Here is a 23491-nt window from a genome sequence, read left to right as displayed (position 1 = left end):
TCTGCATATAGTTTCCCCCAGTCCTTGCCTCTGTAGCTTCAGTATAAGGCTGTTATGTGGTACAATATCAGATGCCTTTGCAAAGTCCAGATAAATCGCGTCAGCCGCATTACCAACATCCAGATTTGCCCTTACCTTCTCATAGAAACCCAACATGTTAGTTAGACATGACTTATTCTTCATGAATCCATGCTGGTTCTCAATTATTATATTATTCTCTTCAGGTCATCTCTTATGATGCCCTCAAAAACATTGCACACTACTGATGTCAGGCTTACCGGACGGTAGTTGCCTGGATCCACCTTGTTACCTTTCTTAAATATCAGTGCCATGTCAGCCATCCTCCAATCCCTTGGCACCACCCCGTTACAAGAGAGTCTAAGAATATGAGATACAGCAGTCTGTCAGTTATTGAGTTCAGTTCCCTAAGTATCTGGATGAATGCCATCTGGGCTGGGGATTTGTCAATGTTTAATTTGCTCAGACGCAGGCGCACTTCATTTTGAGTTAAACTAGTTATATTAGGTGGAGATTTTTGGCTTGTTGAATGATCCCTGGATCAGACAGTTCATTGTTGAACACTGATGCAATGTGCATGTTTAACATCTCAGTCTTTGTCCTCTATAATTATCTTACCTTTTTTTAAGGGGCCTATACCATCTGTTTATTTTTTGGGGGGCATTAATGTATCTGTACATTGTTGGGGGATTAATTTTAATGTCGCCGGCTATTTGTTTCACTTTAGATAATTTTGCTAGCTTGATTTCTTTTCTACATTCCTTATTTAGATCTTTATACTTCTGAAGGCCATGTTCACACAGTGCGTTTTTTTCCTCGGAACCGCAGCGTTTTTGCCGCTGCGGTTCCGCAGCTGTTTTCCATGCAGGGTACAGTACAATGTACCCTATGGAAAACAGGAACCACTGTGCACATGATGCGGGAATCGGGAAAAAAAGCCGCGCTGAATAGCCGCGGTAAAAAAGAAGTACCATGTCACTTCTTTTTTCGGAGCCGCAGCGGTTCTGCACCCATAGACCTCCATTGTGAGGTCAAACCCGCAGTAAAACCCGCAGATCAAAAATATATCTGCGGGTTTTATTGCGGTTTGTGGTGCCGAACCGCTGCAGCAGGAAGTGCGGGGAAGCGGGCGGAAGTGCGTGGGCGGAGTGTGGCTGCCCCGATCCCACCCCCCCATGCTCCGATGCCCCCCCCCGTGCTCCGATGCCCCCCCCGTGCCCTAATCTCCCCCCCTTATACTTACCCGGCCTCCCGGTGTCCGTCCGGCCGTCTTCTCCTTGGGCGCCGCCATCTTGCAAAATGGCGGGCGCATGCGCAGTGCGCCCGCCGAATCTGCCAGACGGCAGATTCGTTCCAAAGTGCATTTTGATCACTGAGATAGGTTATATCTAAGTGATCAAAATAAAAAAATAGTAAATGACCCTTTGTCACCCCCATAGGTAGGGACAATAAAAAAATTAAGAATTTTTTTTTTTTTCCCACTAAGGTTAGAATAGGGGTAGGGGTAGGGTTAGGGTTAGGGTTAGGGGTAGGGTTAGGGTTAGGGTATTTTCAGCCATTTTAACCCTAAAAAAACTTCCTAGAAAACACACAGACTCTGCATAGAAAACTGCATTAAAAAAAGGATCAAAAAACGCACCAAAAAAGCACAAAAAAAGGACCTGCGTTTTCTGCCAAGAGCTGCGGTTTCAGTCCTGAAAAAAAAAGGATGGAAATCAGGAACGTGTGAACATACCCGAAATGTTATTTCTTTGTTCTCGGCCTTCAAGATTTTGAATGCCCTTTGTTTTTGTCTTATTAAACTCTGTACTGTCTAATTTATCCATAATGGTTTCCTTGTATTCCTTGATGTTTTATTACTAGAGGGTATCGGTTTTCTACAAGATTCTAGTAGTATTTCCTTTAAACATGCCCCATTTATGTTTGGTATCCCCAGTTACACAATTAAGCTCTTCCCTTAATTTATTGAACTCGGCTTTCCTAAAGTTTCAGGTTTTTTTATTTCTCCTTTTGAATGTTTGATTAAAACAGGTTACTTGCCTGTTTGCACAGGCTGAATGGGACCAGAACCATTGTTCTGTCCCATACAGCATCATGTCAGTAGTAGGACATTTCCTCATGCCAATAATAACGATTTTTATGTGGCATAAATGATCCAGTCACCCAATGAACATGCATTTTGCTCATTCGTCAGTGATCACCGGCCTGTTTGACCTGTTTGCAAGGACTGATAAGCAAGCCTTCTTAGATAAGATTGTTGGTTTATCTAAATTCACCTTGAGGCTATGTGCACACGTACAGGTTTTCTCTATCGCCTTTCATTGGGGGACACAGGAACCATGGGTGTATGCTGCTGCCACTAGGAGGCTGACACTATGCAAATAAAAAGTTAGCTCCTCCTCTGCAGTATACACCCTACCGACAGGAAGTAGGATATTCAGTTTAGCTTAGTGTCAGTAGGAGGTGGACACGGGTCTTTCATTAGACCCTTATCTACCTCAATGTGCGTCGTTTCCTTTCAGGTTTTTCCGGAGGGATACAGGGTGAACAGTCACACCTGTAGTCCCACAATGTGGACTATGAGTACGGCGTGTACTGCCACCCCGTATCCTCATAGATCCCTCACCAGGACCAAGATCCTAGCACACAAGCGTGCTTAGAAGTCCGGTCCTGGCTCCGTCCCCCACCCACTCGCCCACCAGAGCCTGTCGGTCGGAGGAGACGAGGACGTCCATCAGCTCCGTGGACGTCTCATTCCTTCCAGGTTAGTACCGGCGGGGGATGTTTAGGTGAGTATTTTCCCTCCCCACCCTGTGGCTTCCCTGGATCCTAAAAAGGGGGTTCCTACTTAGGGGTTTTCTGATGCGAATCGCATCTCTTTTCAGCCGCGCCACTTCCGTGGATGCGGCCTCCCTGTCCCCTGTTCCGGCGCGGCTGCCTTTACGGAACACCGCGCCGCTTCTTGTCCGGGCACGCTATCTGCGTGGCCGTGCTCAGGGGGGGACATTCCCGCCTCGGGTCCTGCAGGCTTCCCACCCCCCCCCCCTGCCCTCTATCCAGCCCCAGCTTTAGCGCGGCCCTCAGTGGCTCCCCTGCTCCGGCCGCTGTATGCGGCCGTTCATTTCCTTTCAGCGCGGCGGCTTACCAGCCGCCGCATCGCTGCGGCTTCCCTGCTCCGGCCGCTGTATGCGGCTGTTCATTTCTTTTCAGCACGGCCGCCGCATCGCTAATCGGGCCCCCTGCAGCTGCGTCCCTCTGGCCGCTTACAGCGCCGCGCATCCTCCCTCAGCGTGGCGGCTTGCCAGACCGCCTCACCGCTTTGGACCGGCGGCTGCGCTACTCCAGCCGCTGTAGGCGGCCGCTCACCTATCGCTTTCTGCGGCGCACTGTTCACCGCTGCGGCCCTTCCATGCCGGCACCGATCGCTAATTTAGGCCCCGGCTTCTGCCTGGGCCTACTTCCGGTGCCGGACTCCGCCCCCTTTCTTCTCTCATCGGGCGGGCTTTTCTCCCGCCCGACATTTTCACTGCGGCCCGCCTTCTCTCCGCCCACTGGCGCCATCTTGGGACTCCTTTACATGCACCTCTCATCCGTCGCCACATCTCAGGAGCCCATACCGCGGTCACATCCGCAGATCGGTCCAATTTGCGGCAGGAGCTCATATCACCCTCCTGCCTAAAAGACGACTTCTTACCGGAGGCCCATCCTATCAAGCCGAACAGCGTCCTCCGGATCCCGTTTTTCGTCTACCGTGAGTAGTTCTGCTCTGCAGACCGACACTCCCCTCTGCCCCCACCCCCCCCCCTGCCCTCTATCCACTCGGGCAAAAAAGGGGGCCATTTTCGTCTTCCTACTCCTGCAGCAACCCGATTGTGCCCACCGCCCAGGATCCCCCAGCCGATCCGCCCGAGAGTGATTCCCCAGTCCCAGGCTGGGCCTCCTCTCCGTCTCAATCGGTGGCCAATCTAACACGGGTGTCTCAACCCTGGTGTCCGTGCTGGATCGGTTACCCCTGCAGACCCCCGCAGTAGCCACCGGGTCGCTGAAAGCTCCGTCCGAGCCCTCCAAGGCTAGCTGAAAAAGGTCCAGACAGGAATGCCAGTCTGAGTCCTCTTCTCGCTCCATCTCGACACTCGGTCCTCCTCTGCAGTCGGCGTCCTCCCGATCCTCCTCCCCTGAGTCAGGCGAGGCATTCTCTGATACGCCTTCGGAGGATAATTTGCGGCCGGATTCGAACCAATTCGCTAACATGAGGGATATGGTTCAAAGCCTCATTGGAGCGACCAATCAGACCTGTGGCATCAAAGATTCCTCTACGAAACCCGCAGATCAGGCGGTTTCGTTTAGACGGTCCAAGCTACCTCCCAAGGTATTTGCTCCTCATCCTGAATTCAAGGAGCTTCTGTCCAGAGAAAGAGCGAATTCGACCAGACGTTCTCAAAGAGACAGTCTTGGAGTCTCATATCTCTTTCCTCCGGATCTCATTGCCAACCGGAATGAGAGGCGTTAGAGAACGACCTCTCCCCCTGTGGATCCGTCGGCTGCTAAACTTGCCACCAACACAGTCCTTACGCTGTCCGGTGGGCGGCTCTGAAAGATTCCATCGATAGGATCATGGAATCCTTCGTGAAGTCGGCTCTCAAAACTGCCGAATCATCCCAATGCCCAGCTTGGGCTTCCACTTGGGTTTCGAAGTCTGTATCCGAGGGGCTAAACAACTCCGTTGGGGCATTCAAGCTGGAGCTCCATCAGGTCGGCTGGCGGAACTTGCCTCCCAGATTTCTCACGCCGGGGAATAATTTGTGCCCTGGACGTCGCGTCTTCTGCCGCCCAGGCGTCCAGTAATGTTGTTGCCAGCTGTCGCACTGTTTGGCTCAAGAGTCATCAAAGAAGTCCCTTACGAGCCTGCCTTTTCAGGGTTCACTTCCTTTTCGGTTCCAAGCTGGACCAAATTTATTAAGGACGACACTGGCGGCACCAGTCCCCTTCTCCAGACCTCGCCTACTTCCCCTTAGGCGGCTACTTCGGTCTTTTTGACCTTTTTCGTAGTTTTGCGGCATCAGATTCCTCTTCGCAACAGCAGAGGCCTCTGGCACGTTAGATAGAAGAAGGTATTCTTCGACTCACTCTTTCCTGGAGTGCCTGCTACTCCTAAGGTGGATTCTCCAGGTCCAGGACTGGAAGTTCCACCTAGGCATGACCCACGACTAGGCCCCAGCCCGTTTCTCAGACCGGGCAACCGTCTCCTGTTCCTCAGGGACGTCTGGGTCTCCTCAGTAGAGGGCGCATGGACCAGGGCACTTGTATCCTCTAGATACAAAATCTTCATTTCACGGTCCTGGGATCGTTTTCTTCAAATCCCAACCTCCAAGAGACCCCGCTCTAGTCCCGGGTTTCTTTACAGCCATTGTTTCCCTCCTTAAATCTGGGGTAAACGTTCCCGTCCCAGAACAGGAATGGTTCATCGGTTCACAGGCTTCTCTTTGAATCTTTGTGTACTGACAGAGGACAGCAAGGTTCGTCCCAGTCCGGATCTCCATTTGCTGTACAGGAAGTTTCGTCGGAGACACTTCAGGATGATATTCCCTCGTTCAGTAATCACTTTCATGGAGGCTCAGGAATTTCGGTTTCAGGCTCCCGAAAGTCTATCCATCTTTTCCGACATTCTAACCGTTGCGGGTGGCTCATCAACAGGAAGAAGTTCCGTCTTGTTCAGCGTCTCGTATCTCTGGGCATGTTCTTCGACACTTGTCGGACCAGAGTCTTCCTTCCCGAGGACAGGATATCCCTCCTTTGTCAGGAAGTTCGCTTGCTCCAGGGTTCTCGGCCCTAAGGAGGTTTGGTTGCAACATCGGAAGCAGTTTGCCCTTCGCCCGTTTCTTTCAAGACTTCTTCAGCAGGCTATTTTATCGCAGGGTACAGGTCTGTCTTCTCCCTGCATCCTCTGATCCGGCTTTCTCCCAGGTCAAATGGTTCCTCGACTGGTGGCTGAGGTCACTTCTCTTATCCCAGAGTAGATCCTTCACAGCATATCCTTCCTTCCAGTTCCCTGGCAGGTGGTGACGACGGACGCCCGTCCGCTCGCGGAGGCGCGGGGCTTTGTCTCCTGTTCTTTCAGGGTTGTTGGTCGGTGCAGGAGCCTCCTTTGCCGATCAATGTCCTCGAGTCCCGGATCATCTTTTCTGTCTTTCCTTCACTGGGTAAGGATTCTCAGCAGCCTGCCAATTCGAATCCAGACAGACAATGACACAGCAGTGCATATGTCTACCACCAGGGGTGGACTCGGCGTTCGCTGGCCTCGGCCGAGATTCCAGGACCCTCCTTTGGACAGAGGCAACGGTCCTGGTGAGCTCCGCAGTGCATGTCCCCGGCGTGGACATTTAGGCCGCCGACTTCCTCGGCCGCGAGGGCCTCGCGGCAGGGGAATGGTACTTCAGGAGGTTTCCTATCGGATTGCTCTTCGATGGGGGACTCCAGAGGTGGACCTCATGGCGTCCCCATTGAACAGGAGGTCCCTCGGGTCGGCCCAGGGTCCCGTGATCCTCTCAGTGGTGTTGTCTCTCTGGCCATTCCTCGGTCGCAGTTCGGGCTCCCCTATCGGTTCCCACGCCTTCCCTTGCTTTCCAAGCTGTCGAAAAAGATCAAGGCTGGATGGGTGCCGGTCATTCTGATCGTCCCGGATTGGCCAAGGAGGTCTTAGTTTGCAGACATCGCCAATCTTCCGCGGACACCCCTGGTGTCTTCCGGGCGGACCCGATCTGCTGTCTCAGGGTCCGATCTGCCACCCGAATTATCGGTCGCTCAGTTTAACGGCGTGGCTGTGGACTCCACAGTTCTAAGAGCGTCCGGCCTTTCGGCCCAGATGAGTCACTCTATAATCCAGGCTGGGAAGCCTTTGTCTTCTTCCAGGATCTACTATCGTACCTGGAAGGCTTACTTTCGTTGATGCGAGTCCAACCACTTTTCACCTATGTCCTTTTTCCCTGCCTTCCATTTGGTTTTCCTTCAGGCAGGGCTGGATTCGGGCTTCGCTCTTAGTTCCCTAAAGGACCAGGTTCCTGCGCTCTTCTTCCCTTTCAGAAGACGTTATCTTCTCAGCCACAGGTTAAGACCTCCCTTCAAGGAGTAGCCCACGCTGTCCCTCCGTACAGGGCCTCTGTGGATTCATGGGATTTATAGGTTGGATTGGTTGTGCTTAGGGGTTCCCCCCTTTGAGCCTCTCAGGGAGTTTTCCCTGTCAGTTCTATCTCGGAAGGTGACTTTTCTCAGGTCCATCTTTTTGATCCGCCGCGTTTTTGAGTTGGCGGCCGCTTCTTGCCGACCTCCTTTTTTGATTTTAAACCAGGACAAGGTGGTCCCAGGCCTCTGCCTTCCTTCCTTTCTCGAGGTGGTTTTTCATCTTTCCACCTCAACGAGGACATCGTTATACCTTTCCTTTTGTCCAGCTCCGATTCATCCTCTGGAGTGATCGTTGAACAGGCTGGGCCTCGTCAGGGCAGTGAGGATCTCCCTGGCTAGCACAGCCGTTTTCCGAAAGATGGATTCTCTTTTCGCCATCCCTGATGGCGTGCGTAGAGGCCTGCCGACTTCCAAGGCGACTATTGCTCGCTCTATCAGATCGGCAATGGCGACTATTGCTCGCTCTATCAGATCGGCAATTTTGGAAGCTTTACCGGGTCAAGAACAAGAGTGCCCCCTCCTGAGATAAAGGCTCACTCTACCCGGGCAGTCGGCGCTTCCAGTGCGGTACGTCACAGGGTTATCGCTGACGGCTTTGCAAGCGGCACCTGGTCTTCCATCCACACGTTTCGCCGAACTACGGCGGACTCCAGCCTGGGCAGAAGGATCCTGCAGGCGGCAGTGGTGAGTCCTCGGACCTGATGGAAGTCGGTATTTCCCACCCCAGGGACTGCTTTGGGACGTCCCATGGTTCCTGTGTCCCCCAATGAAAGGCGATAGAGAAAACAGGATTTTTGGTTGCTTACCGTAAAATCTGTTTCTCGGAGCCTTCATTGGGGGACACAGCACCCTCCCAAGTTGAACAGCTCTGTTTACTGTATACGTTTGAGTTCTTTGAACACTCTTCGAGTGTTTGAAACTGTTAATCTATGGAGCGCCGTAGAATTTGTTGGCGCTATGTGAATAAAGTTTATTATTATTATTCCTCTTTTACACGTTGCTTCTCCTACTGCTTTCTCACTAACTGAATATCCTACTTCCTGTCGGTAGGGTGTATACTGCAGAGGAGGAGCTAACTTTTTATTTGCATAGTGTCAGCCTCCTAGTGGCAGCAGCATACACCCATGGTTCCTGTGTCCCCCAATGAAGGCTCCGAGAAACAGATTTTACGGTAAGCAACCAAAAATCCTGTTTTTTCGTGCTAAAAACGCTATAAAAACTCATTAAAAACGCATACATTATGCATTCTATCATTTAGAATGCATTCTGCATGTTTTGTGCACATGGATGCGTTTTTTTCCGCGAAAAAAACGCATCGCGGTAAAAAAATGAGCATGTTCATTATTTTTGCGGATTTTCTGCGTTTTTCCCGCAATTCTATGCATTTGGGAAAAAACGCACCAAAAACGCGTCAAAATCGCAGTAAAATCACGGTAAAAACGCATGTGGATTTCTGGCAGAAATGTCCGGTTTTTGTCAGGAAAATTTCTGCAAGAAATCCTGACGTGTGCACATACCCTTAGGGTATGTGCACACGTCAGGATTTCTTGCCGAAATTTCCTGAAGAAAACCAGAAATTTTCTGCAAGAAATCCGCATTTTTTTTTTTTGCGTTTTTTTTTTCACGTTTTTTTTGCGTTTTTTTTAGCATTTTGCAAGCGAAATTAGCTTGCAGAATGCTAAAGTTTTCCAAGCGATCTGTAGCATCGCTTGGAAAACTGACTGACAGGTTGGTCACACTTGTCAAACATAGTGTTTGACAAGTGTGACCAACTCTTTACTATAGATGCAGCCTATGCCGCATCAATAGTAAAAAATAGAATGTTTAAAAATAATAAAAAAAATGGTTATACTCACCCGCAGACAGCCGATCTCCTCAGCGGCGTCCATTCCTATAGATGGTGTGTGTGTGCAGGACCTTCGATGACGTCGCGGTCACGTGAGCGGTCACATGAGTGGTCACGTGACCAATCACAGGACCGCGACGTCATCGCAGGTCCTTCACACACACCATCTATAGGAACGGAAGCGGCAGCATGCACCGCTGAGAGGCGGGAAGACTCCGGGGCCATCAGAGGGTAAGTATATGACTATTTATTATTTTAATTCTTTTTTTTTTTTTACTAATTATATGGTGCCCAGTCCGTGGCGGAGAGTCTCCTCTCCTCCACCCTGGGTACCAACTGCACATAATCTGCTTACTTCCCGCATGGTGTGCACAGCCCCATGCGGGAAGTAAGCTGATCAATGCATTCCTAGGTGTGCGGAGTCACCGCAATTCCGCAAATTTAATGAACATGTTGCTTTTTTTTCCGCAATGCGATTTTTTTTCACGGAAAAAATGCAACATTTGCACTAGAAATGCGGAATACACTGTAAATAATAGGAGGCATATGTAAGCGGTTTTTTCGCTTTATCACGTTTTTATAGCGAAAAAATGCGAAAAAAACGCGAAAAATACTGAACGTGTGCACATGGCCTGAGGGTATGTGCACACGTCAGGATTTCTTGCAGAAATTTTCCTGACAAAAACTGGACATTTCTGCCAGAAAATCGCATGCGATTTTACTGCGTTTTTACCGCGTTTCTGATGCGTTTTTTGTGCGTTTTTCCCAAATGCATAGAATTGCGGGGAAAACACAGAAAATCCGCGAAAATAATGAACATGCTCATTTTTTTACCGCGATGCGTTTTTTTCGCGGAAAAAAACGCATCCATGTGCACAAAACATGCAGAATGCATTCTAAATGATAGAATGCATAATGTATGCATTTTTAATGAGTTTTATAGCGTTTTTAGCACGAAAAAACGCGAAAAAAAGGCGAAAAAACCTGAACGTGTGCACATAGCCTGAAACGAAACATTTGCTAAAAATGTCTAAAAAGTGCTAAAATGAAAGGATGCAAGAAAAGAAAGCAGGGTTACGGTCATTGATGGAGACACAGATTTGTTTTCAGACCTATGTATCTCTTTTGCACTGATAGTGTGTAGTGAAGTACATTGGAGAGCCATACAAACCTATTAGTACACAGAGAACACAATAAGCTTTGTTTGCAGAAGCCATACAATCCATTGTGGTCTACCAGCGTAAACATGTAAAATCCTGTTGGCTCATGTCACAGTGCAGGTTTACACCACAGAAACCTTTTCAGATGGCAGCATGTCATCATGCTTTCTAATTTGCACTTTCAATGGTAATGATATTTTATATCTTCACTGCCCACATTATGTTTTATAGCTGGACACCCTACCTAAAGAAGATCTCATCAAATTTGCCAAGAAGCAGATGATGCTTATTCAGAAAGTAAAATCAAGATGTTCAGGTATGGATTTGACATGTGTAATAGGTCAGAAATCAGACTTTTAAGATGCATTCAAATCATGTCCCAAGTGTTTGTCCCAAGCATGGTAAGTGCTGTCCTTTGCAGACCTTAAGCTTTAGTCACACTAAACGACTTACCAACGATCACGACCAGCGATACGACCTGACCGTGATCGTTGGTAAGTCGTTGTGTGGTCGCTGGGGAGCTGTCACACAGACACCTCTCTCCAGCGACCAACAATCAGGGGAACGACTTTGGCATCGTAACCAGGGTAAACATCAGGTTAAGTGCAGGGCCGCGCTTAGTAACCCGATATTTACCCTGGTTACCATTGTAAAAGTAAAAAAAAAAAAAACACTACATACTCACATTCTGATGTCTGTCACGTCCCCCGCCGGCGTCCACAGGGTTAAAACTGCTTTCGGCAAGATCGCTGCTAATGCACGCGCTGTTGCCGAGAGCTTCCCTGCACTGTGTCAGCGCCGGCAGTAACAGCGGTGACGTCACCGCTGTGCTCTGCTTTACGGCCGTCGCTGACACATTAGCAGCGCTTCTGCTGAAAGCAGTTTTAACCCTGTGGACGCCGGGGGACGTGACAGACATCAGAATGTGAGTATGTACTGTTTTTTTTTTTTTACTTTTACAATGGTAACCAGGGTAAATATCGGGTTACTAAGTGCGGCCCTGCGCTTAGTAACCCGATATTTACCCTGGTTACCAGTGAACACATCGCTGGATCGGTGTCGCACATACCGATCCAGCGATGACAGCGGGTGATCAGCGACCAAAAAATGGTCCTGATCATTCCCCAACGACCAACGATCTCCCAGCAGGGGCCTGATCGATGGTCGCTGTCACACATAACGAGATCGTTAGCGGGATCGTTGCTACTTCACCAAAAGCGTGACGTTGCAACGATATCGTTAACGATATCGTTATGTGTGACTCCAGCTTTACATAAATAAGCCTTTAGCGCTGAGAAGTGACCTAGAAGAATGATGATGTGTGTATGCACAATTCTGTGCATTGTTACATAGTAAAATAGCTTCAGATCCCTGAAGTCAGCCTTTTAGGATCAGCCAGTTCTAATCCTTTAGAATAAAAGTACTGCTGTATATAGCACAAAAGATCAGCCGATTGCAGGTGCAAGTCCCCTTTTGGGTCTAACACATACGGTGGGAAGGGGGAAAGAAAATGCTTTAAAAAAAAAAAAAAAATTTTTTTATATATAATATATTTTAAATCCCATGCCAATTCGCGGCCGGACTGCGCCTGCCGCTAATTGGTCGCGGCCGGCCAGCCGCAACCAATCAGTAAAGCCAGGGCCAGTTGCAGGTTTTTGAGGGCCCCGGGCGAAAGCGTTTCACAGCCCACGTAGCATATAACACAGCCCATGTAGTATATAGCGCAGGCACGTAGTATATAGCGCAGGCACGTAGTATATAGCACAGCCCACGCAGTATAGAACACAGCCCACGCAGTATAGAGCACAGCCCACGCAGCAGTCATCAAAGCAAAAGGTGGCTACTTTGAAGAACCTAGAATATAAGAAATAATTTCAGTTGTTTCACACTTTTTTGTTAAGTATATAATTCCACGTGTGGTAATTCATAGTTTCGATGCCTTCAGTGTGAATGTACAATTTTCATAGTCATGAAAATACAGAAAAATCTTTAAATGAGGTGTGTCCAAACTTTTGGTCTATACTGTGTATATATAATTTTTTTTTCAAAGCACTTCACTTCTCCCCCCATTTAAAATAGACATTTGAACGCTAAAAAAATACACGTTGTCTTGCTACATCCGTGAAAGTACGATTTATCGAAATATAAAATTAATTAACCAGATCAGTAAATGACTTAATGAGAAAAAAAAAAATCACAACTCTGGAATTATGTTTTTTGCCACTGCAGAAAAATTGCAGTAAGAGGCGATCAAAACATCATATTTACCCCAAAATACTGTCCATACAAACGTCGTTGCAGGGTGAAAAAGCAAGCCCCTCATACAGCTCCATCAACCAAAAATTGAAAATTTTACTGATTTCAGAAATGGGCCACACAAGTAAATATATATATTTTTTTTAAACACATTTTTGAGCCAACTATGTATGTTTGGCATCTCCAAGATCATATTGACATCGAGAGTCATATTTCTAGGTCATTTTTAGCATATAGTGAACATGGTAAATAAAAAAAAAACTCAGAAAAATTCTATTGTGGAATTGCACTTATTTCACAATTTGACTGCACTTGGAATTTTTTTCCCTTTACAGTACATCACGTGATAAGATGAATGGTGTCATTCAAAAGAATAACTTGCCCTGAAAAAAACAAGCTCTCATATGGCTATGTCAATGTAAAAATAAATAACATACGGCTCTTGGCAGGCGAAGAGGAAAAAGTGAAAATGCAAACACGTAAAATAGTCACGTTGGGAAGAGGTTTAAAGAAAACAACTTTTTTTGTGTTGCTAGTTGCTATATTCTAAATGTTATAAAGTTTTTATTTTGCCATCAACAAGGCAGTCTGGGGGCTTTTTCTTTGAATGAGCTGTTTTAACTTATTGAGTTTTGAATCACATTTTCTTCCATTTTTCTGGGTTGGAGAATGAACAAAACAGCAGCAATTACATAGTTTTATACGATTTAACAAAAGCCCACGGAGGGACAAAAGGAAGGGATATATTGTGGCATGTAAAAGGTTGGGCACTCCCTGGTGAAAATTACGGTTGTTGTGAACAGTTAGCAAAAGTTAAAGGCAAAGGTTAAAGATGACACGTTTCCTTTGTGTTTTCGGCAAAAAAAAAAAATATTTTCATCTTTTACATTTTAAAAATTGCAAAAAAGGAAAATGGGCCGATGCAAACATTTGGGCACCCTTGGAGATGTGTACGCTTAGATAACTTTAACCAAGGTTTCAGACCTTAGCTAGCCTGTTAAGGTACCTTCACACTCAGCGACACTGCAGCAATACTGACAACGATGTCGATCGCTGCAGCGTCGCTGGAGAGCTGTCACACAGACAGCTCTCCAGCGACCAACGATCCCGAGGTCCCCGGTAACCAGGGTAAACATCGGGTTACTAAGCGCAGGGCCACGCTTAGTAACCCGATGTTTACCATGGTTACCAGCGTAAACGTTAAAAAAACAAACACTACATACTTACCTTTAGCTGTCTGTCCTCCGGCGCTCTGCTTTCCTCTGCACTGTCAGCGCCGGTCAGCCGGAAAGCAGAGCGGTGACGTCACCGCTGTGCTTTCCGGCTGGCCGGCACTGACACAGGATGCAGGAGGAGTGCAGAGAAGCAGAGTTCCGGGGACAGACAGCTGAAGGTAAGTATGTAGTGTTTGTTTTTTTTAACGTTTACGCTGGTAACCATGGTAAACATCGGGTTACTAAGCGCGGCCCTGCGCTTAGTAACCCGATGTTTATCCTGGTTACCAGTAAAGACATCGCTGAATCTGCATCACACGCCGATTCAGCGATGTCAGCGGGAGATTCAGCGACAAAATAAAGTTCTGGACTTTCCTCAGCGACCAACGATCTCCCAGCAGGGGCCTGATCGTTGGTCGCTGTCACACATAACGATTTCCTTAACGATATCGTTGCTACATCACAAAAAGCAACGATATCGTTAACGATATCGTTATGTGTGAAGGTACCTTTAGGGTTATGGCTTGTTCACCATCATCGTTAGGAAAGGCCAGGTGATGCAAATTTCCCAGCTTTATAAAAACCCAGCCTCCTCTAACTCTATGCCAAAAACAGCAGCCATGTGTTCTTCTAAGCCACTGCCTAGCATTTTGAAAATAGTGGAGGCCCACAAAGCAAGAGAAGGCTATAAGAAGATAGTAAAGCGTTTTCAAGTGGCCCTTTACTCCGTTCGAAATGTAATTAAGAAATGGCAGTTAACAAAAACAGTGGAGGTCAAGATAAGGTTTAGAAGACCAAGCAAAATTTCAGTGAGAGCTGATCGTAAGATTGCTAGAGAGGCAAATCAGAACTCCCGCTTGACTGTAAATGACCTTCAGAAAGACTTAGCACACTTTGTAGTTGTGGTACATTGTTCTACTGTTTAGAGACGCCTGCACAACTATAGTTAATAATTCTTATCGGAAAGGAGCCTTGTCTTCTCTGGAGATTGAACCTTTCTCCCCTTGTCTTCTGAGGGGTGTTTACATGAAACAGCCTTTTATCATATTTTTTTGTATATAATTGTTATTATTCAATTGTTGTTTTTTTTTATTTTTTTTATTTTAGCTTCTTTGTTCTGTATAATGACTTTTTAAAAAAGACTGCCCTAAATTATAGTGAACACTTCTCGATCACCCTCAAGTCCTGTTTGTGCACTAAACTAGTCCTCACTGGTTTTGGCTTCCTGGTCTTGTCTTTCACACACTGGAAATAGGAAGCGGAGACCAGGTGAGTGCTGAAGCGAGACTTGTGGGTGATCAAAAAGGTTGCTTATCACTTACTCATTTTAATACAGTTTTAAAGCATTTAACAAAAATGGCTAATTCCCTAAAATACCCCTTTTAGCCTTAAGGTACTGTCACACTAAGCGACGCTGCAGCGATACCGACAACGATCCGGATCGCTGCAGCGTCGCTGTTTGGTCGCTGGAGAGCTGTCAGACAGACAGCTCTCCAGCGACCAACTATGCCGGTAACCAGGGTAAACATCGGGTTACTAAGCGCAGGGCCGCGCTTAGTAAGCCGATGTTTACCCTGGTTACCAGCGTAAAAGTAAAAAAAAAACCAAACACTACATACTTACCTTCCGCTGTCTGTCCCTCGGCGCTCTGCTTCTCTGCCCTGTGTAAGCACAGCGGCCGGAAAGCAGAGCGGTGACGTCACCGCTGTGTGTCAAACTGAACGATATCGCTAGCCAGGACGCTGCAACGTCACGGATCGCTAGCGATATCGTTCAGTGTGACGGTACCTTTATTCTTGCAGGGTAAGGCTGCCCTGTCAATCTATGAGGCCCCCAGCTGATATAGTAACTAATTTAGTGATAACTAATTGTCAGTGTACCATACTAACAGCTAGAGATGCTCCAATGCAAACAATTTTTCATGATAATAATAAAAAATGATCTATTAGGTTTGAATACATTTTTATTGCTGTAACTGTGATGGAAAAAAACGCGCCATTTGCTGTCATTTTTTAAAATCGCTGCAAAAGACGTTGCTGTTTTACTGCAGAACAAAACACACCGCAGCTACAACGTGTAAGCGTTCAAGGTTTCATCCTTGCCAATTTCTTGAGCATTATTAGCTAGGTATAGATGGCTGCACATGTGCATTCACATTCCACTATGATGAATGAGGCGTAAGAAAACTCATAGTCTTGCTCAGACTTACGTGATGCACGGACTGCCCACGAGTTTCCTGACCTGAACTTCACAGCTTCATATATGAGGTTGTTGCGCTCTTGCGCTCTAGTCAGGAGACCCTCGACTGGTCCATGTTTTACAGATGTTTGAATTCGCCCTAATTGTGACAATTCACAAATTATGGCCAGGAAATGTTGAATATATTGTATATTTTATTTGTTATTGTCGCTGTTTCTATTTTACAGATTTAGAGAAAGAAGTGGAGGAATTAAAATCCAAACCAATGACAGGTGGAGCGGATGATGTTGTGCAGGTATATTTTGATTCTATCGCGGTCACGGGAGTACTCCAGGGAAATAAGTGATTGTGTTCACTATTTTTAGGTATAAAGTTATTTTAAAAAAAAAACTATGACTAGAACATGTTGTTTAATTTACTTTTTCCCTCAAAAATGTTGATTTAGCCCCAAATTTTGTATTTTCACATTGGTACTAGGAGAAAATGTATGCTACAATTCAATGTGCAATTTCTCCTGAGTACACCGATACCCCATATGTGGAGGAAAACTACTGTTTCGGCGCACAGCAAGGTTCTGAAGGCAAGGAGCACCAACTGAATTCTGAAGCTAAATTTTGGCTGAAATGCATTGCAGATATCATTTCACATTTGAAGAGTTTTTAATTTTCAAATGGGGTAATAGGAGAAAACGAACAGTACAAGTTGTTGCGACAATAACTCATATATGGTCAAAAAAACAATTTTGAGGCACTGTGCAATGGTCAGAAGGGAAGAAGCGCCATATTGCAGTTCAGATTTTGCTGGAATGGTTTGAGTGAGCCGTGTCACATTGGCAGAGCCCATGAGGTGCCAGACCAGCAGAACCCCCCCCATAAGTGTCCCTATTTTACAAACTACACCTCTTGGTGAATTCATCTAAGGGTGCAGTGAGCATATTGACACCACATGTCTCACAGAAATGTATCCCATTGTGCGGTAAAGAAAGAATAATTAAATTTTTACCACTATAATGTTGTTTTTTACCCCAAATTTTACATTTTCACATGGAGAAATGGGTAAAAACGGAAAAGAAACTTGTTACACAATTTTTCCTGAACTTGGCAATACTCTATACATGGCTGTACAGTACTTATCTGCACAGCAAGACTCTGGAGGAAAGGAACACTATTTGACTTTTGGAGAACAAGTTCTAGTAGAATAGTTTGTGGACTCTGTACAGAGCCCCTAAGTGTCAGAAGAGTAGAATCTCCTCTCAAGTGACCTCATTTTGGAAATTTCACTCCTCTGGGAATTTATCTACAGGTGTAGTGACAATTTTTACTCCACAGGAGTTTTCCCGAAAAAAGCAGCGTTAAATGTTGCCGAGTGAATATTACTAATCTGCCAGTGTAGTGACCAGAACATTATACCCAGCTTGTGCTTCTGGAGACACGCACCTGTAAATTAGGCGGGTTTTCATCTTTACAGAAATGCCGAACATGTAATGTGGTTAAGGCACACTGGAGCTCAGATGGGAGGGGGGTCATTTGGATTTGGGAGGGCAGAATTCGCTAGATTTCTTTTATGGGGCAAGGAGCCATTTACCTTTTTCAGAGTCTTCGTACTACCATGGAAGCCTCCTATATTTTTATTGACAGATGATGGACTTGAGTGGGGACTTGCTTTTTGATGGATTGAGTTGAAGTTTTTGTTGGGATTACCATTTCAATTTATTTCTTTGACACAAATTTAACTATTTATTTGTTTAATTTTTTTTTTTTATTCGTTTTTTTTTTTTTACTTCGTTCCTTTATGAGACTTTAACTGTTGTTACTCTGATCACTAGTATAATGCATTGCAGTGCATTATACCTATCAGTGCTGCACTGACAGTAGCCCATGCTCTGAGCATGATCTAACTGGTTTGCCATAGCTGCCTGACCCGGAGGTAGTCATGATGACCTCTGGTTGCCACGGCAACGTCCGGGCCCTCATGATACCGTTGCGTGGGTGCTGATGTGAAGGGAGAGAGCCCTCTCCTAACTTTCTAAATGCTGCGATCAGTATTGATTGCAGAATTTAGGGGCTTAAATGTGCGGGGACTGTTCCTGCTGGAGCCTGTCTATAATTTAAGCCGAGCTCCCGGCGGTGATCGCACGGCACAGCTTCTGTACCTGCCTGATCACCATGACATAAATTTATAGGAATTTACATTTTGCAGGAACCCCTTTCCCACCATGTAGTAAACTTATGTAAAATGTTGTGAAGGAGTTAAAATAGTTTTAGAGGTAATGAGTGATAGATTCTTTTTAAAGCCAATACTTCGCTTTTATTTATGTACTGAAGCTAATTTGTGAACTATGACTATTTTAAGTGTGATTCTTACCTTGAGGGTATTTCACTGCATGTTACTATTGCTGTGGTAGAACCTTGAAAAACCTTCCCACATAAAGTGTATAACCGAGCATCATTACGCTGTGAATGGAATCCAAGAGTGATTGAGCGCACATGGGGCGCACGCGATGATTACGAACCACGCAATGGGGTGTACCCACGCACCAGACTGACATATGTGCAGACTAATGGCAAACACAAATACCTGGTGTACCTCTCCTGCCACTCCTACCTTGTGTATGAAAAAGCTCTGTAGTTAATACTGTTCGGGTAGAGCTATCCGATTGCTCTGTGAAGAAAGTGAACGGGTACAGCTATCCCATAGCCCTATTCGTAAAGGAAATGAACGGGTAAAGCTATCCAATAGAGCTATTCTTCAATGTTCCTGAGCGTAAGCTATTTCACATGGTTGGGCACACTTGGGATTTGCCCCCAAGGCCCTGCCCATGCCCAATGTTTGGTCCGTAGACCGCGGCTAGGAGTTAGTCCCGCTTTTGTGTACAATATTTTTTGGCTTTTACAATTGTTAAAAAGCTTAATAAAAGACTTCTTTGTACACACAGTTGACAGTAAACCATTTGGCAACTGGAAACTGACACCATCACTTCTGGACTGGCAAGTTGTTATCTTTGGAAATCAGGTCAATTCTTGGAATAAGAACTGTCTGACCCTTTGCTTTTCCATTTAAAGCAACGGCATGAATAACGTTTGCTTTTAAGCTTTTCACATAAAGCCTTGTGCCATTACAAAGGCCACGCTTTCTGTTAAAATTACGCAGGAGCATAATTACAGCTCCTGGTTAAAGCTTTAGTTCATGAGGAGGCATCCCAGTGGGATTCAAAGAGTTAAGAAACTCTACAGGGTAAACTGTGAGAATCACACTCTCCTCTTCAGCATTTGTGTCGACTGAGCGATTGGTTGAGTGTTCACCTTGAACTTGACTAAGATTTTTGTCATTCAAGGCATGAACGTCTTCATTCAATGGTGCAAGAATTGCTTTATTGGCAATTGCTTCTACCGTTGCATCGGTAATCTCAATTGAGTCGCCAAAAATAGCTGTAATTAAATCACCCTCTTCAATAAATGAATTCGGGATTTCAATTGTGTCTTCTGTTAGACGATATACATTTGACAACTCTCCATTGCCAAGTTTCAGTAACCATGAGTTCTACTCAACTTCATCCTGAGACTATCTCATATTCTGTTGTAACTGGAACCGTGAAAACTAATTCCAGGATTTTGAGTATTTAATGGTGGACTGTACATTTTGGGCTCTTTTTCCACCTTCCACAAAATGGTCTTTTTTTCCCACATGTGTCTTGGAACAAATTATCCACAGCGTTCATATTAAAAAAGGGAGTCATTGTTACTTCGTCCCAAATAACGACAGATGACTCCCTAAGCTCCTTTGCTTGAAGTGAGGTTGGCTTAATTTTTAACACTGTGGTCTCATTTGTCGTAATTCCAAGACCAAACTTGGAATGGTAGGTGCTATCGTTTTGTAGTAATGTAGCTGTCAATCCAGTGGAGGCTACTGAGCAAATAGACTTTTCTGCTTGTAGTGTCTTGTGCAAACAGTTGTACAAAAATGTCTTCCCACTGCCTAATGGGCCGTCCAGAAAAAAAGTGTGAGCTAATGTATTCTGGCTGTGACGCAGCATTGACTGCTTGCATAATTGCATCGAAAGCTGATTTCTGAGCTTCATTAAGCATAGCTCTCAATTGCTCAGCCTCCTGCTTTATTACAGCATAATTCAGTTGGTCCAGTATTTCATCTGGAACATTTACTGGAGTTGGCAATCTGTAGCCAGCACAGGACTTTTTATTTCTTAAGAGCACTTCATTAATATCACGAAGAGCCCGTTGGTCAGCAATTTCTGGAGTATACTGCCTGGTGTAATACTCCATAAATTCGGTTTTATATTTTTGCCATAATGCCAATGCTTTAGCTGGTTCCCCATATACACAAATTATAGCAAATAATTTGCGAAGTTGGTAGAGCATTTCGAAAGCGATTGCATCCGTTATACCGTCTTCCCATTGGGAATCGTGTTCCAAAAGATGAAGATCAATGCACACATTTTTATACGTGAAGACACAAAAGAGAATAGTAAAACCAAAAACACTCAGTTTGAAAAAATGTTGCAGTAATCCGCAAGTGCTAGTAAAAGATGTAAAAAACAGGGTATTTGGTTGATACGTTTTTTGCAAAAAATGTATACTAAGCTGCTCTACCAATCTTCACGGTATACCCTTATCAGAGCAGTCCTAACTAATGTATGCAATCCCTATCTGATGTATTTAAAAACCTGATCATCTGTATATAACCTGTGTGAACAGGGTTCAGAGAGGAAAAATCCATGTGTGCATACAGGGTAGAACAGCTATTGTGCAGATAGCCCAAGAGGAGTGGTGGAACTCCCCAGTCTTGTAGACACAAGAGAACAATTATGGAAACAGGAACACATGGGCTACTTGCACAGTGAACAAGTCTGTATGATCATGTTCACACACCACCAAGAAACCTGAAGACACAAAAGAGAATAGTAAAACCAAAAACACTCAGTTTGAAAAAATGTTGCAGTAATCCGCAAGTGCTAGTAAAAGATGTAAAAAACAGGGTATTTGGTTGATACGTTTTTTGCAAAAAATGTATACTAAGCTGCTCTACCAATCTTCACGGTATACCCTTATCAGAGCAGTCCTAACTAATGTATGCAATCCCTATCTGATGTATTTAAAAACCTGATCATCTGTATATAACCTGTGTGAACAGGGTTCAGAGAGGAAAAATCCATGTGTGCATACAGGGTAGAACAGCTATTGTGCAGATAGCCCAAGAGGAGTGGTGGAACTCCCCAGTCTTGTAGACACAAGAGAACAATTATGGAAACAGGAACACATGGGCTACTTGCATTTTTTCAAACTGAGTGTTTTTGGTTTCACTATTCTCTTTTGTGTCTTCAGGTTTCTTGGTGGTGTGTGAACATGATCATACAGACTTGTTCACTGTGCAAGTAGCCCATGTGTTCCTGTTTCCTTAATTGTTCTCTTGTGTCTACAAGACTGGGGAGTTCCACCACTCCTCTTGGGCTATCTGCACAATAGCTGTTCTACCCTGTATGCACACATGGATTTTTCCTCTCTGAACCCTGTTCACACAGGTTATATACAGATGATCAGGTTTTTAAATACATCAGATAGGGATTGCATACATTAGTTAGGACTGCTCTGATAAGGGTATACCGTGAAGATTGGTAGAGCAGCTTAGTATACATTTTTTGCAAAAAACGTATCAACCAAATACCCTGTTTTTTACATCTTTTACTAGCACTTGCGGATTACTGCAACATTTTTTCAAACTGAGTGTTTTTGGTTTTACTATTCTCTTTTGTGTCTTCAGGTTTCTTGGTGGTGTGTGAACATGATCATACAGACTTGTTCACTGTGCAAGTAGCCCATGTGTTCCTGTTTCCACATTTTTATACGTGTCATGTACGACTCCATTGACAGTCCTTAAGTCAGCGTAAGACTTTGCTCCTCTTACGTGAAGTAAATGGAGTCTTGGGTAATACAGCTCACCATCTGTTAAAGAGACTGTATACATTTGGGCAATTGTTTTCCCAAATTGAGCCCGTCGTTTTTTCCATCCTTCTAGTATAATGCAGCATTATGGATCTAAATGGTGTAATGCAGCATTATGGATGTGATCCATAACGCCGGCATAACTGTCAACGCGTAATGCCTTTTGATTTTGTTTTATATATTCGATCCTGTCGGATTCAATTTGGACGTAACGGTCAATGATAAATTGTTGCGTCAACTTCCCAGCATTTAAAAGGGGATTGAACTCGTCACGAATGGCAAGCCTGAATGCATAGTACTGCAACAGGGTGATTTTTTTTCTTGTCGATTTTGATCCACTGGTATGGATGGTAGATGAATGTCACCAGTTCCTTGATGTTACACACTTATGGCAATTGGAGTTGTCAAATTTATTGTCCATCCACTGTCCCCATATGGGAATAGAAGTGGATATGTCATTGCATCACACTTTCTGTGAAGAAAGCTGATTTGAATAGTTTGGAACTCTGATGTCCCTATTAAATGGGGGTTCACCCATTGCATTTTGATAAATTATAGCTACTTCATTGCACCTTAGTGCATTGTAGCGCCTCTGGTCATCATTGTAGTCCTTAGAATTGACATTATTTCAAGTGGATCGCGATTTTCTAATTCAGCAATCCTCTGTTCCTCGATTTCAAATTCCCTCATCATTGTGAAGGCTCTTGCGAGTGGGTTAATTGCTTTCATTTTCTCTCCAAGAGATGATAGCAGTGCTGGGAGGCACTTTTTATTTGCTTGACTTCTTGTACTTATGCTTCTTCACTGTTCAAGATATAAATCTGGGCAAACTTGGGAGTACTACCCTCAGCGGGATGCAGTGGGGCAGTTATGTGGTAAATTTGTCCATGAATTCGAAAACAGTATGGACCATGCCCAGGAGGTGGCGCTACTTGTGCTCCCATTAATGCCAAAGCAAGCAAGCTATTGTATGGCTTTATATTAGCCATAAAGTTATTGGAGTGCTGATGTTCTCCTTTCATCAACTTGACTAATTGATCATCCATACGAATGGGACGTAATTGGATGCGCCCTCTCTTGCAGCAGGAAGGGAATGTTTTGTCCTGCTCCATTTCGTCTTTGAAATTTTTAGATTGGCAGAACTTACATCGAAATGTCAGTTTGCCAACATAGTGCTCTTCAATATGTGTCTCATCAATTTCATTGAGAAGTCCTCTAGCGGCAAATGTAACTTGCCGTCGTCGAGTGGCTCTTGCATTTTGGACACCTATTCTATCTTCTCTTTTTTGTGAAATATGTGTATCACTTTGTGCATTGCGTGCTGCTCGTTGTCGTGCAGCATTAGATGCTCTACGTGATTGTTACTTAATTCGTTTCTCTTGCTCTGGCCGCCCTATGTCGGGCTGCATCAGCAGTTCTTGGATAATTTCATTCGTCTTCTGTTTCATTAAGATGCAAGTTACGTATCTGTATGCGATTCTCTTCTCTACGTGCAGCAGCGTGCTCAATTTGATCTATCTTTGCAATCTTGCCTCACAGTGTTGCCTCACAGGCTAACATTCAAAAAAGGCTTATGCCTTAACTCGCCACCATGGGGAGCTCCTCTCCTTAGGTATCCATGGTTATGCCCAACTGTCTATGACTCATTGTGCACAGACACAC

The 23491-nt window shown here is 45.1% G+C and overlaps 1 protein-coding gene across 1 annotated transcript in view; it reads left to right on the top strand.

Moving 5' to 3' along the window:
• The window catches only part of GCC2 (GRIP and coiled-coil domain containing 2), a 128657-nt gene that overhangs the window by 10498 nt on the left and 94668 nt on the right, over positions 1 to 23491 (top strand). Inside the window, exons 3-4 of the mRNA XM_069757561.1 lie at positions 10435 to 10519; positions 16100 to 16167. Of these exons, the coding sequence (XP_069613662.1) occupies positions 10435 to 10519; positions 16100 to 16167 (153 nt within the window). The remainder of the gene's footprint in view (positions 1 to 10434; positions 10520 to 16099; positions 16168 to 23491) is intronic.

Source organism: Ranitomeya imitator, chromosome 3, assembly GCF_032444005.1.
Source record: "Ranitomeya imitator isolate aRanImi1 chromosome 3, aRanImi1.pri, whole genome shotgun sequence".
NCBI classification, from domain to species: Eukaryota; Metazoa; Chordata; class Amphibia; order Anura; family Dendrobatidae; genus Ranitomeya; species Ranitomeya imitator.
This window is presented reverse-complemented; position numbering and strand designations above follow the sequence as displayed.